Below are 13,223 nucleotides of genomic sequence, written 5' to 3'. Positions count from 1 at the left end.
ATTTGCTGTTAAAGCACAGATGATGACTAACAATCTATTTTCTTTTTTTTCTACTAATCAGCTTCAGTCTTGGTAGTGGGTTAGATTTATTTTATATAATAAAATTATTATTTTTCAATGTTACGAACTAATTGACTTGTATGAATATAGGGTAAGGAGTCTTTAGATGCGATTTAGCTTAATGTATTGATATTTTTTTTCCTGTACTCTGTATTTTTATATATTAATTAATAAAAAATATTGAAAGAGAAAGTCGTACCAGTTAGGTTAGGTTAGTAAGTTGTGGACGTGCTATGTTGGCACAGGAAGCGTGGCCTCACATGTGGGCTGCCCCCAGCTCATCCTCGAACTGCGTTGGTCATTAGTGCAAACAATCCATTTCAGTGAATGTTGTGATGCTCAGTGGACATGTGGCAAATAAATCTAAATTATCTTTGATCTGTTTATCTGTCTCGAGTATAATGTATTGTTTTTGAAATTAGACCCAGGTGACTTCCATGTTCTAGCAGTTGGGGCAACAGAAATTCACCCTTATGGAACAATAAATCATTGCCAAAATGTCTGGTGTTCAGAATAAAGTTCTTCTCTTCTTCTTCTTCTTGAGCCCCATCACCCATACTGTGGCAAGGCGACCGACAGTAGCTGGCCAGAGTTCTCTGTCCTGCGCCAGTCTATCAAGTTGTCCCCTGGTGTAGCCCATCTCCATGGTGTATCCTTCCTCTCCCAGGGATGAGGTCTTTGGAGCTTCTGTTGGCATCTCTGTAGCTCTGGGTTTTTATGGGATGGGGTTACTAGCCCCATGTCCAACCCTCCTCATTTTGCAGCCGGGCTTGGGAACCATCCATGGTGGAGTTAATAAAAATTTCCTTTTACAAAATTTATGTGGGGAAAAAATACACGCACACACATAAATAACAATCACAGCATTACACTTTTTTTTCACTTCTTGACACATGCAGAAAACATTGCTTTACATAGCAGTGAATTGTGCCAGGGCCCACTTTCTAGGAATGCGACCCCCTGTAGCATGGGTAGATGAGGTCCCCCTGTGTAGGAGGTTGTTATTTCCTGGTTTTGTTTCACTGTAATTGTGTTGGTGAAGGCAGCAGTGTGGGTAGGTTTAGATTTGGATTCAGATTTATTTATCACATGTACAAAGTATATTTATTTTCAAAGTACGTTTACGTTATACAATCTTGAGATTTGTCTCCAAACAGACAGCCACCAAACAAAGAAACCCCAAAGTTCCCATGTAAAAAAAAATCACGGAACACCCAATGTGCAGAGAATAGAAAACATCATGCTAACAAGGAGAACCGTTAAAAAAGACCTTTAAAAAAAGGCTGTCGAACACCCAATGTGCAGAGAGAGAAAACACACATTATGTAGACGACAACCACAAGTAAGTAGCGCTCTGAACTGAAGCCCACAAAGAGAGTCCCACAGTTTGGCGTAGGTCAGCGCAGAGCCGAGTAAACGTCACGGAGCAGTGATCTGAACCAGACCATCCCTCACCTCGGGCCCTGACGCCCTGACCTTTTCGATCTGGTCCAGTGCCTAAATCGATGTCCAAGCATCAGGTTCCAACGCCTCTCCATGCTCTGAGGCCAGGAGCTCACCGCCTCAATTCGGTCTGTAGCTGACCTCTCCGTTACAGCCCTATGCTCAAGTCTCCGCCCAGACAAACATCAAAACATACAGTGAAACGCACCACTTGCATTAACACCCAACACACCCAAGGATTGTGCCAGGGGCAGCCTGCAAATATCACCACGCATTCCAGCCCCAGTTAAGCAGATTCTACGTTTAAGCTATTTATTGGAATGGGCAGACTGTGGAGGGTGACTTTTCAGGTAGACAGCTTGTCCTCTGAATGGTCTCCTTTCTCTACAGTTTGCAGTTTTTCCACAAACCCCTCAGTTAATGTGGGGTTCCACGGCATAAAAGAAGTTTGGGAAGCCCTGGTTTAGAAGAATAGGAAGTGATCTCATTAAAGGTTCCAGAATAGTTCAATAGGGTAGGTAGATGCAGGGAGGGTGCTTCGCTTTGCCGAGGAGGCTGGAACCAGAGGTTTTAGTCCCAGAATAAGAGAGCACTTCGGACTGAGGTGATGAGACAACTCTTCACTCAGAGAATGGAGAATCTTTGGAACTCTCTCTCCAGGTGACCGAGGAGGCCCCACCACTGTGATTGATCAGATATCTGGGTGTAAAGGAACCCAGAGACATGGTGCCCATGGGGGGAAAATGGTGCTGAGGTAGATGAGCCATGCTCAAGGGGCCAGATGTTCTACTCATCGTACATTATCACTACTGGTGTACATTCTGACGACTAGTGAACTTTCCCACTGCCTCATTTATCCAGGAACTTTAAGGCTCGGTGTTTGCCTAACTTGTAGAAAAGCTGGGTGACACAATTCTGTATTGTTGTGTTGTTATATTCAATTATTGTGTTATTTTACACATATATAAAAGGGGTGGCGGGATGGAGATACGTCTCTACCAAAGGAGGTGTGAGGTGCTCCTTCCCTCCACTAGCCTGCAGGTCACCCTTGGGCGAGGTGTAGCACCTAGTCTGCCCCCCAGTCAGGATCACGTGAAGCCATGAGAGCAGGTGGTGGCTGGTCGTACGAGCAGCCGGTGCATATCACAAGTCCTGGTTCATGCGACCACTGGCGCCAGGCAGGCCATCTCTGAAGAGTGTTGAAAATGGCTGGGGTCACCCATCTTGTAAAGACACTGCCCAGAAGAAGGCAATGGCAAACCACTTCTGTAGAAAAATTTGCCAAGAGCAATCATGGTCAAGACCATGATTACCCAATGTCATGGTCATGGAAAGACCGCGATCACCCACATCATACGACATGGCACACAACGAACAAACGATATAAAAGCAAGAATGTGGCTAGATACATTGAGGAGTTAAGAAATGGAAAAGCAAACAAAATACTCTATGTGTCAATTGTTAAAATTAACCCATTCCAGTCATATATTCTGTCAATTATCTTATACCAACCCAGGTACAGTGGCATTGTAGTTAAATTAGTGGCAAATTACAAAAAAAAAAGGATGCTGGAAATCTGGAATGTTCAAGTCATCAATGGGGCAAGAAGCAGAACTAATGTTTCAAGTCAAACACCTCTCCAACTGAGCAATTCCAACATTTTCTGTTTTGATTATAGTTGTTAAGTAACAGGGCTAGCATTTCAAATTCTAGGACTGACGATGGACTATACATTTAAATGCGGTGAATGAAATAAATCTAAATGAGGAAGCAAGTTTCCATAAGGCATAGGAGCAGAATTAGGCCATTTGGCCCATTGGGTCTGCTCCACCATTCAATCATGGATGATCCTTCCTTTTCCCCCTCTTCAGCCCCATTCCCCAGCCTTCTCCCTGTAACCTTTGATGCTGTGTCCAACCACGAACCTATCAAGCTCTGCCTTAAATACACCCAACAACCTGTCCTCCACAGCTGCCTGTGGTAATAAATTTCACAAATACACCACCCTCTGGCTAAAGAAATTCCTCTGCATCTGTTTTAAATGGCCGCCTGAGGCTGTGCCCTCTTGTCCTTGACTGTCCCACCATGGGAAACATCCTTTCCATATTGACTCTGTCTAGGCCTTTCAACATTCGAAAGGTTTCAATGAAATCCCCCCCTCATCCTTCTAAATTCCAGCAAATACAGACCCAGAACCATCAAACATTCCTCGTATGATAACCCTTTCATTTCCGGAATCATCCTTGTGAACCTCCTCTGAACCCTCTCCAATGCCAGCGCATAGTTTCTTAGATGAGGAGCCCAGAACTGTTCACAATACCCAAGGTGAGGCCTCACCAGTGCCTTATAAAGCCTCAGCATCACATCCCTGCTCTTGCATCCTAGACCTCTTGAAATAAATGCTAACATTGCATTCGCCTTCCTCACCACCGACTCAACCTGCAAGTTAACTTTTTGGGTGTTCTAATAGTTTCATGTATCTATTAGGTTGTCAGTGATGGGGTGGGCTCTACTTGTTTTAGCCTAAGAGCCTTCAGACTCACCAGTGTGACTGAGTCTTGATCCTCTTAAATGGCCCGGCAGGTAAAACTCCATCTTTAAACTGAGTGTTACCTGCTGGGTAAATATCTGATCAGCCAATCCTGTGACAGCAATTCAGTGCATTAAAGCATGCAGACATGGTCAAGAGGTTCTGTTGTTGTTCAGGCCAAACATCAGAATGGGGAAGAAATGTGACCTTAGTGACTTTGACCATGGAGTGATTGTTGGTGCCAGACCGGGTGGTTTGAGGATACTGCTGATTTTCACCACAACGGTCTCTAGCATTTACAGAGAATGGAGTGAAAAACAAAAAAAAATCCAGTGAGTGGCAGTTCAGTGGACAAAAACGCCTTTTTAATGATAGAGGTCAGAGGAGAATGGCCAGACTGGTTCTAGCTGTCAGGAAGGTGACAGTAACTCAAATAGCCAGGTATTACAACAGTGGTGTGCAGAAGAGATCTCTGAAAGCACAACACATTGAACCTAGAAGTAAATAAGCTACAGCAACGGAAGATCAGGAACATACACTCCGAGGCCACTTTATTAGGTGAAGCAGGTACATAATTAAGTGGCCACTGGGTGTATAGTACACTCATTCATTGAGTCAATCCAGCATTAACCCCATAATTTTCTTTCATTAGGAAAGAAAGCCCAAAATAACCTTTTATATTAAAGTCGGTCAGTTACATAATGATGATGAGGATTAAAGATCTGCTTTGTAGTCTTGGTCACAATTAAATCTTTGACAGCTTTGAGTATAAATAGCTGCAGGCTGCTTTAATGCTACATCTTAATAAATTAAAATGAGAAGGTTTAAGCAGTGGTTTGATCAAAGCCTGTATCCTGCCAATTGCTCTGAGTCAGGTGTATTTCTGAACGTTTGGAATTTCTCTGCTTTTGATACAGAAAGCCTTGTCGTTTTTCGATGTCTTCTGAGAAAGGGGTTAACCCTTACACTTTAGATATATTTTTTAAAAGTGTTGGGAATTTTTTTTTTGGAGTAGAGCTCACATTTTGAATGACTTCTGCAGAGTCTTAACAGTGATTTTGTTAAATGCCATAACAAAATGTTTTGCATATCCAGGAATTTAAACCATCAGCCACATGTATATATATATTTTTTAAATCTCCATTTTTCCGAATTAATTTTTATGTCTCTGGCACGAAAGGTAGCGTCACACCTTGGCCAACAGATATTTTGAGCAATTTATTGCACAAGATTTCTTCAATATGAATAGAACAAAGACCCTCTACCTGTTGGAAGCAAATATGGATCTTAATTCACAAACGAGAAAATCTGCAGATGCTGGAAATCCAAGCAACACACACAAAATGCTGGAAGAACTCAGCAGGCCAGGCAGCATCTTTGATCAAAGATGCTGCCTGGCCTGATGGATCTTTATTCATTTGGAATAAGGCAGTGGAGTGTACTGAATGAACCCCAAGGAAAATACAAAAGCAATTAGTGATTTGATGTTTTGACTGCAGCCTTTTTCCACACTACTGAGATGAAATATCATATTCCCATGACATCATTGGGAATATCAGTAGAAAGAACAGGTCAGAATTATGTTCCTGAAGAATTTGGATTTCTTCTTGTCCTTGGGAAGGCCGGAATCTTTGTTGTTATGGAATGTCTAAAGACCTTAGCTCTCTAGGTCAATACATTTTTTAGAGCAGGGTTTACCAACCTTTTATATGTCGTGGACCAATACCATTAAACAAGGGGTCCGTGGATCTCCAGTTTGGGAACCCCTGCTTTAAAGTCTTTGCATAATACGGCATGGAAACTGGCCTTTTGGCACATTTTGTCCAGGCCAATCAAAATGCCCATCGAAACCAGTCCCAATTGCCCACTTTTGGTCCATGTCCCTCTAAACCTTTCCCATCCGTGTACATGTCTAAATATCTCGTAAGTATTATTATTGCACAGCACAGTACAGGTCCTGCAGTCCATGATGCTGTGCCAACTAATATAAACCTACTTCACGCTCAATCTAACTCTTCCCTCCTACACAGCCCACAACCTGTAATTTTCCTTACATCTACTTGCCTCAGAATCTTACCAGCAGTGCAGTCGGACACCAAAATGCCTACTCTGACATTTCTTCCAAACCTTCCTCCACTCAGCAGATGTCATCTGGTGTTGGCCATTGTGGCCTTGCAGCCTAGGAGCTGGCTGTTCCCTTTACCTAGGCCTCTCATAATCTTAAAACGCCTCTAGCAAATCTGTCAACTTATTCTCCCATTGGCTCCAAATGTGTTTAGATGATAAGGCTCTAAACATGTCGGAGCAATTTTATTGCCATACGTTTCTGTCTCCCAGTTTTATTGTTGAGGCAGGTCCTGGACTATTGTGTGCAGTCACTTTGGTTACTGATGCATAGAGGCTCTGCTATTGCCTCTCTGTAAAGAACCACTTGGCTCTGCTTGGCACAGTGCATTGGGTGAACTCACATTTCACAAAGTAGTGATGTATTGTGTTTTTACAAGGGTTTATTCACCCAGAATACGCTATTCAATTAATCTGGGCTTCAGACGCCATTGGCAATTTCAAATTAAAATTCGATTATTACTCTCAGAACCCATTTCTCAGAAATCCACCCTTTTACGGATAGAGCCCGCATGCTCCTTCTCGTAGGACACCCGGGCACGGATGTAACTGTGGACGAGAAGCAGGCAAGCAGCTCGGGTAGCACCTTTGACTTCCCACCATCTGGACCCGTAACAGGCCAGGTTGGCCAAGTGATTCACTAGTCACAGCATGAAGCAATTCAACAAAGAACCGACAAGGCCAGTAACTTACATAGTTTCTTTGATTGTTCCGTTAATCAATGAACTCTTAGAATTTTTTTTTGTTTTAAAGCAACACATCGATATTCCTTTTCTATTCTTAATTAGGCTAGTTTCTTTAACATATTATCTGGAAGGTTTAGCTCTAAGTACACCCTCAGAAGAAGAATCTCAGGGTTGTATGTGCAAACACGAGGAATTCTGCAGATGCTGGAAATTCAAGCAACACACATCAAAGTTGCTGGTGAACGCAGCAGGCCAGGCAGCATCTCTAGGAAGAGGTACAGTGGACGGTTCGGGCTGAGACCCTTCGTCCCGAAGTTGCTGCGTTCACCAGCAACTTTGATGTATGTTGTCAGGGTTGTATGTGGTGGCATGTATGTACTCCGATAATAAATGTTGCTTTGAACTTCCATTCAATGTCAGTAATTACTGATGAACTATGGATCTACTTAAGCCCTGCTAGAAATAAACTGGCAGTTACAAGTAAATTTGCTATCAAAGTAAGAGTGTGTGTGTGTGTGTGTGTGTGTGTGTGTGTGTATACGTACATCCCTGAGAATTATTTTCTTGCGGGCATTCTCAATAAACCCATAGAATAATAACCATAACAGAATCAATGAAAAACTGCGCCAACAAAGACAACAAACTGTGCAAATACAAAAAGAAAGAAATAATAACAATAAATAAATAAGCAATAAATATCAAGAGCATGAGATGAAGAGTCCTTGAAAGTGAGTCGATGGGCTGTGGGAACATTTCAATGATGGGGCGAGTGAAGTTGAGTGAAGTTATCCCCTTTGGTTCAGGAGTCTGATGTTTGAGGGGTAATAACTGTTCCTGAACCTGGGTGGTGTGAGTGCTAAGGCTTCTGTATCCTGATGGCAGCAGAGAGAAGAGAGCCCATCCTGGGTGGTGCTGCTTTCCTGAGACAGCATTTTATGTAGACAGGCTCAATGGTTGGGAGGGCTTTACCCATGATGGACTGGGCTGTATCTACTACTCTTGGTAGGCTTTTCCATAGTTGGGCACTGGCGTTTCCATACCAGGCTGTGACGCAGTCAGTCAATATACTCTCCACTACACATCTATAGAAGTTCGTCAAGGTTTTAGATGACATGCTGGATCTTCATAAAGTCCTAAGGAAGCAGAGATGCTGCTATGCTTTCTTTGTAATGGCTCTTACTTGCTGGATCCAGGACAGGTCTTCCAAAATAATAACACAGAGGAATTTAAAGTTGCTGACCCTCTCCACCTCCGATGAGGACTGGCTCAGGGACCTGTGGTTCCCTTCTCCAGAAGTCAATCATCAGCTCCTCGGTCTTGCCGACATTCTGTTAATATTTGAGAATCAAAAGTGAAACCCTCACCTTTCAAAAGACAACTGTTCCAGTCATTCTAAATCTGAAAGGAAGACCCCTTACTTTCCTGACATCAATTACAATAGCCCAGTAAGTTTAGATTCTGAACTTTTATCTTGGAAATTAATTTCTGGTCACATTTATGGAGGAGGCAGATCTTTACAAAAACAATTGCCCCAGACACAATGTAGTGGGCAGCTGACGAGCTGTTCTGTTCATCACTGTACCTCAGCAGTAAAGAAGTCTCCTGTGAAGTCGATGTTTAGTTTGTGTTGAAGGTCAGATAATGATGAATACTAACATAAAGTCTGTGAATTAAAGTAAGAAAGACAGGTAACACGGGCATCCTCACTCAGTTAATTCCCTTTCCTGTCAATTTTTTTCCCCATTGATTGTGCCTTTTTTATACTAATTCCAACATTGACATTGATGGCTCTTAACAATTTCCTCGTGACTTGGAGAACCTAATAAATTTTTCATGTTTTCCTTTTCACTTCTTGCCTTAAAAAAACATCAAATCTAAGTGTTTTGTGGAATACCTTGCAATATATTCAGGCATGAATATACACTCAATGGCTGCTTTATTAAGTACCTCCTGTGCCTACTAAAATGGCCACTGAGTGTGTGTTTGTAGTCTTCTGCTGCTGTAGCCCATCCACTTCAAAGTTCAGTGTGTTGTGCGATCACAGATGCTCTTCTGCACACTACCATTGTAATGCGTCGTTGTCTGAGTTACTGTCGCCTTCCTGTCAGCTTGAACCAGTCTGGCTATTCCCCTCTGACCTCTCTCATTAGCCTCCATCTTGGAGGGGAGGAGTAGATAGCGGCGCGACACAGCGCGCGTGGCCGCTCCGAAATGATATCGGTATTTGTTAAGTAGGTACCGTGCACAATCCTGATTTGATGGAGACAGATGTGAGAAGCACGGAGGAACACCTGGAGAAACTGCTGAAATGCCTGCTTTGCTGCCGCTGCTACTGTGCGATCGAGAATCTCCAGAGGGGAAGGCCCCAAATCCTCGGCTTTGCCTATTGCCTGTTGCCGGGGCCAGGGTCGAAGCGCTCAGCAGAGATGGTGCTCGGTGCTTGGTGTCAGAGGGCTGGTCGGAGGCTTGAAGTTTTCGGACAGACTCAAAAGTCGGCTGTGGTCGGGTGCTTCCAGGGTGCTGCATCGGCAAGTTTGTGGCGCTGGAGGTTCATGGCAGGAAGAGTTTTCTTCCTTCTGCCGTCTGCGTGAGATGATGGGACTTTGGAGAGACTTTGAGACTTTTTTTTTTACCGTGCCCATGGTCTGTTCTTTATCAAATTATGGTATTGCTTTACGGTATGTTATAATTATGTGGTTTTTGTCAGTTTTTTTAGTCTTGATTTGTCTTGTGTTTCTGTGATATCATACTGGAGGAACATTGTATCATTTCTTAATGCATGCATTACTAAATGACGACAAAAGAGGACTGCGTGTCCTCATAATCTAATCTAATCTAATTAACAAGGTATTTTCACCAACAGAACTGCCGCTCACTGGATTTTGGTTTTTTGCACCATTCTCTGTAAACTCCAGAGACCGTTGTGCATGAAAATCATGGGTCAGCATTTTCTGAGATACTCAAATCACCCCGTCTGGCACCAACATCATTCCACAGTCAAAATCACTTAGATCTTCCAGACTCTGATGTTTGGTCTCATTAACAAGGCGTTTTTGCCCACAGAACTGCCACTCACTAGATGATTTTTGCTTTTCGCACCATTCTCTGTAAACTCTAGAATCACATCTGAGGAATTCATTGCCATGGACGGCTGTGGAGGCCAAGTCACTGGGTATATTTAAAGCAGAGGTTGATAGATTCTTGATTAGTAAGGACGTCAGAGGTTACGGGGAGAAGGCAGGAGGATTGGATTGGGAGGGAAAATAAATCAGCCATGATTGAATGGCGGAGCAGACTCACTGGACTAAATGGCCAAATTCTGCTCGTTTGTCTTATGGTCTTATGAACCTTAGTCTGCAAAGTGCTAGTTGAGCTAAAAGTAACTTCAGAAAAAATTATAGACTAAGGATTCCTCAAGGTTATTATTACCCAGAATCAGGTTGGTCATAATGTAACCCGTAATCAAATTGGTGGTAAAGATTTGTTGCCTTGGAATAGTTTTAAAAACAGGTACAGTGGTGGGAGGGGCTGAGGCAGGGGGCTTCCAGTACTCGTGGAGTGGCACCTCGATGTGACTCATCAAGTTTAGTGGACAGGGTTAAGATAATGAAGATACTGAGGGTACTCAGTTTTGAAACCATTGGAGTCATAATCTGCCCTAGGGCAGCACCCAATATTGATGTCAAAGTCTTCAGACTGAAATGGATTTTGCAAGAAATATTGAAGGGTGCCAGCCAATTCACAGGCCATGCAGAGAGTCAGAGTGATTGAAATGCAGAATACACCATCTCAGTGGGTTCTTGGAGCTGTTGTAACTGTGTTAGGGTGAAAATGACAGTGCGACTTTACACTTTGTCTCATTACATTCATTTTTTGTGACATTTACTTGAGTGACCAGAACAATATGTGAACAATTCGTTCTTTTTAATTTCAGGGCAGGGACGCGGGAAGTGCACAACAAACTGGAGAAGAATAGGTGAGTACTGTCTGATATCGGTGTTCTGTCTGGATGGAAGATGGCGGAAATGGCTCTTTTTTTTAAAACAGCTAGAGTTTAAACTGTTCCCTTTGCATTCCTTGATTCACAGGCGCGCTCATTTAAAAGAATGTTTCGAAACATTGAAAAAGAACATTTCCAATCTGGATGATAAGAAAACATCAAACCTAAGCGTTTTGCGGAGTGCCTTGCGATATATTCAGGTATGAATATCTAAGAAAGATTTTAGTAACTTTTATAGAGCTTCAAGGGAACTTGAGCATTCAGACTGCTGTGTCTCCTTGTATTTTGCAATGTTGTGGCATTTTTGTGGAAAGTATTTCAGAACAAGCAGTTATATTTGTAGCTAATACAATTTTCTTTGGGAAGGTTTATTTAAAACTTTCCATTTTCTGATTTCTAAAATTTCATGGTCTGGTTGAGGCTGCATTAATTTTGTTTTGTTACTCTAGAAAAGAAACTTTGTTTTGGAAAATACGTGATTAAATGAAACTCCTCAGTCTTTGTGATAAATAAATGATACTACAATTTTCCAGAAAGTAACTCAATGGCATCCATGCAGGATTTGAATAAAAGCTGAGACAGTTTTCGACATGACCAAGTAAAATATTGGAATTAAGCTCCAGGAAATCAATAACAGGAATATCAGAAAGTATACATGTGTGTAAGGTGTTACTCAAAGTTAATGAGGTTACATAATCATATTATGAAGAATTGAGATGAGTAAGTGTGCTCTTAATAAGTCTGTCATTATATTGCAAATAAATTTTAAATGGTGAAGGTCAGTAAGATTTTCAGTGAGAAAGGCACAAAGGTTGGCATGGCTGTAATGGGCCGAAGGTCCTGTTTCTGTGACTCTACTGTGTTAGGGTGATGTTACTGTTTCAAAACCTGGTATCCAGTTTATTTCTGAGATTTCTTGTGACGTCCGTTTTGGTGAACATTCTCAAACGTTCTAAGGTTCATTTTTATTGCCAAAGTATGCATGTACAATACAACTCTGATATTTGTATTCTCCAGATAGTCATGAATACACACAAAAAAGGAAAAGAAACAAAACTTGCCGATCCCAAAATCTTCCACCACTCCCCTGCAGAGAAAAAAGACCAACAATAGCAACAAATCTTCACCCTTCCCCCACAGGAAAAAAACTCTGACAATAACAATCCCCCCACCTCCTCACCCGCAGAAAGAAAGTCGGCGACAATACAACCATCAACCCCCTCACTCACAGAAAACAGCGACAGTAGCATCAAAATCCGTGAACCCTCCACTCACACACAAAGAACTAACAGATCACCCACCTGCCAATCGGCCGCAAGAAAGAAAACTCCGAAAAATTTAAGGAGACCAATATAAAGTACAGACCGATCGCATAAATCTCAGAACATCAAACTTTCTAAATTTACATTCTCAGAATATTATCTAATGCTGACTGATTTTGTTTCTGCTGTGTCATTGGGTGTCTTCTAAGTGGCTACGATGAAGGCCATTGAGTCATAAAGAACCACAGCACAGAAACAGGCCCTTTGGCCCATCTAGTCCATGCCAAACTATTATTCTGCCTAGCCCCATCATCCTGCACCTGGACCGAATTTCTCCATGCCCCTCCCATCCATCTACTGAGCCAAACTTCACTTAAGTGTTACAATCAAACTACATGCACCACTTGGAATGGTACCTCGTTCCACACTCCTAGTGAAGAATTTTCCCCCTCTGGTTCCCCTTAAATGTTTCACCTTTCACCCTTAACTGAGAGTTCTAGTCTCACCCAACCTCAGTGGGAGTGGAAAAAGACTGCTTGCATTTACCCTATCTATACCCCTCATAATTTTGTATACCTTTATCAAGTCTTCCCTTATTCTCCTGCGCTCCAAGAAATAAAGTCCTCACCTTTCCTTGTAGTTCAGGTCCAAGCTCTAGTGCCATCATGTTTAGATTGAGGTTGAGTTTAGCCAGCTCATGCTTTGTTAAACTCACCATTCAAAGAACTCAGTAACAGGGCCGGGGTATAACAATGTATCAGAGTTATATCGTGTGATGCACTGTAGTTCTCAAAGCCACCTCACCTGATTTAGGTGTACACCAGACAACCCCAATAGGCGGACCGCGAGAACCAAATGTCTGGACCGCACCGACCCATTGGCACTCACGTGAATGCACCTGTCATAACATGTAAATAAAGCGCGCGCTGCTCTAATTTATTTTAACCTCATCCCACACCGTACACTTGACCTATGCCCCCCTTAGAGCGCGTGACCTACTGCGCGCTCTCTACGGTCCTTGACTGGACAGTGGCACGCACGTATGAGGTGACTGAAGCTTTCCGGTCAAAGCAAAACCTTTTGGAGAGAGACATTCATGGGAGAAAGTTGCACTTTCC

The 13,223-nt window shown here is 42.6% G+C and overlaps 1 protein-coding gene across 1 annotated transcript in view; it reads left to right on the top strand.

The window, feature by feature from the left end:
* Positions 1–13,223, top strand: part of mnta (MAX network transcriptional repressor a) — a 173,384-nt gene that overhangs the window by 23,221 nt on the left and 136,940 nt on the right. The window contains exons 3-4 of the mRNA XM_063031597.1: positions 10,778–10,819; positions 10,932–11,043. Of these exons, the coding sequence (XP_062887667.1) occupies positions 10,778–10,819; positions 10,932–11,043 (154 nt within the window). The remainder of the gene's footprint in view (positions 1–10,777; positions 10,820–10,931; positions 11,044–13,223) is intronic.

Source organism: Mobula hypostoma, chromosome 23, assembly GCF_963921235.1.
Source record: "Mobula hypostoma chromosome 23, sMobHyp1.1, whole genome shotgun sequence".
Classification (NCBI taxonomy): Eukaryota; Metazoa; Chordata; class Chondrichthyes; order Myliobatiformes; family Myliobatidae; genus Mobula; species Mobula hypostoma.
Note: the sequence above shows the minus strand (reverse complement) of the source record. Positions and strands in the feature narration are given on the sequence as shown.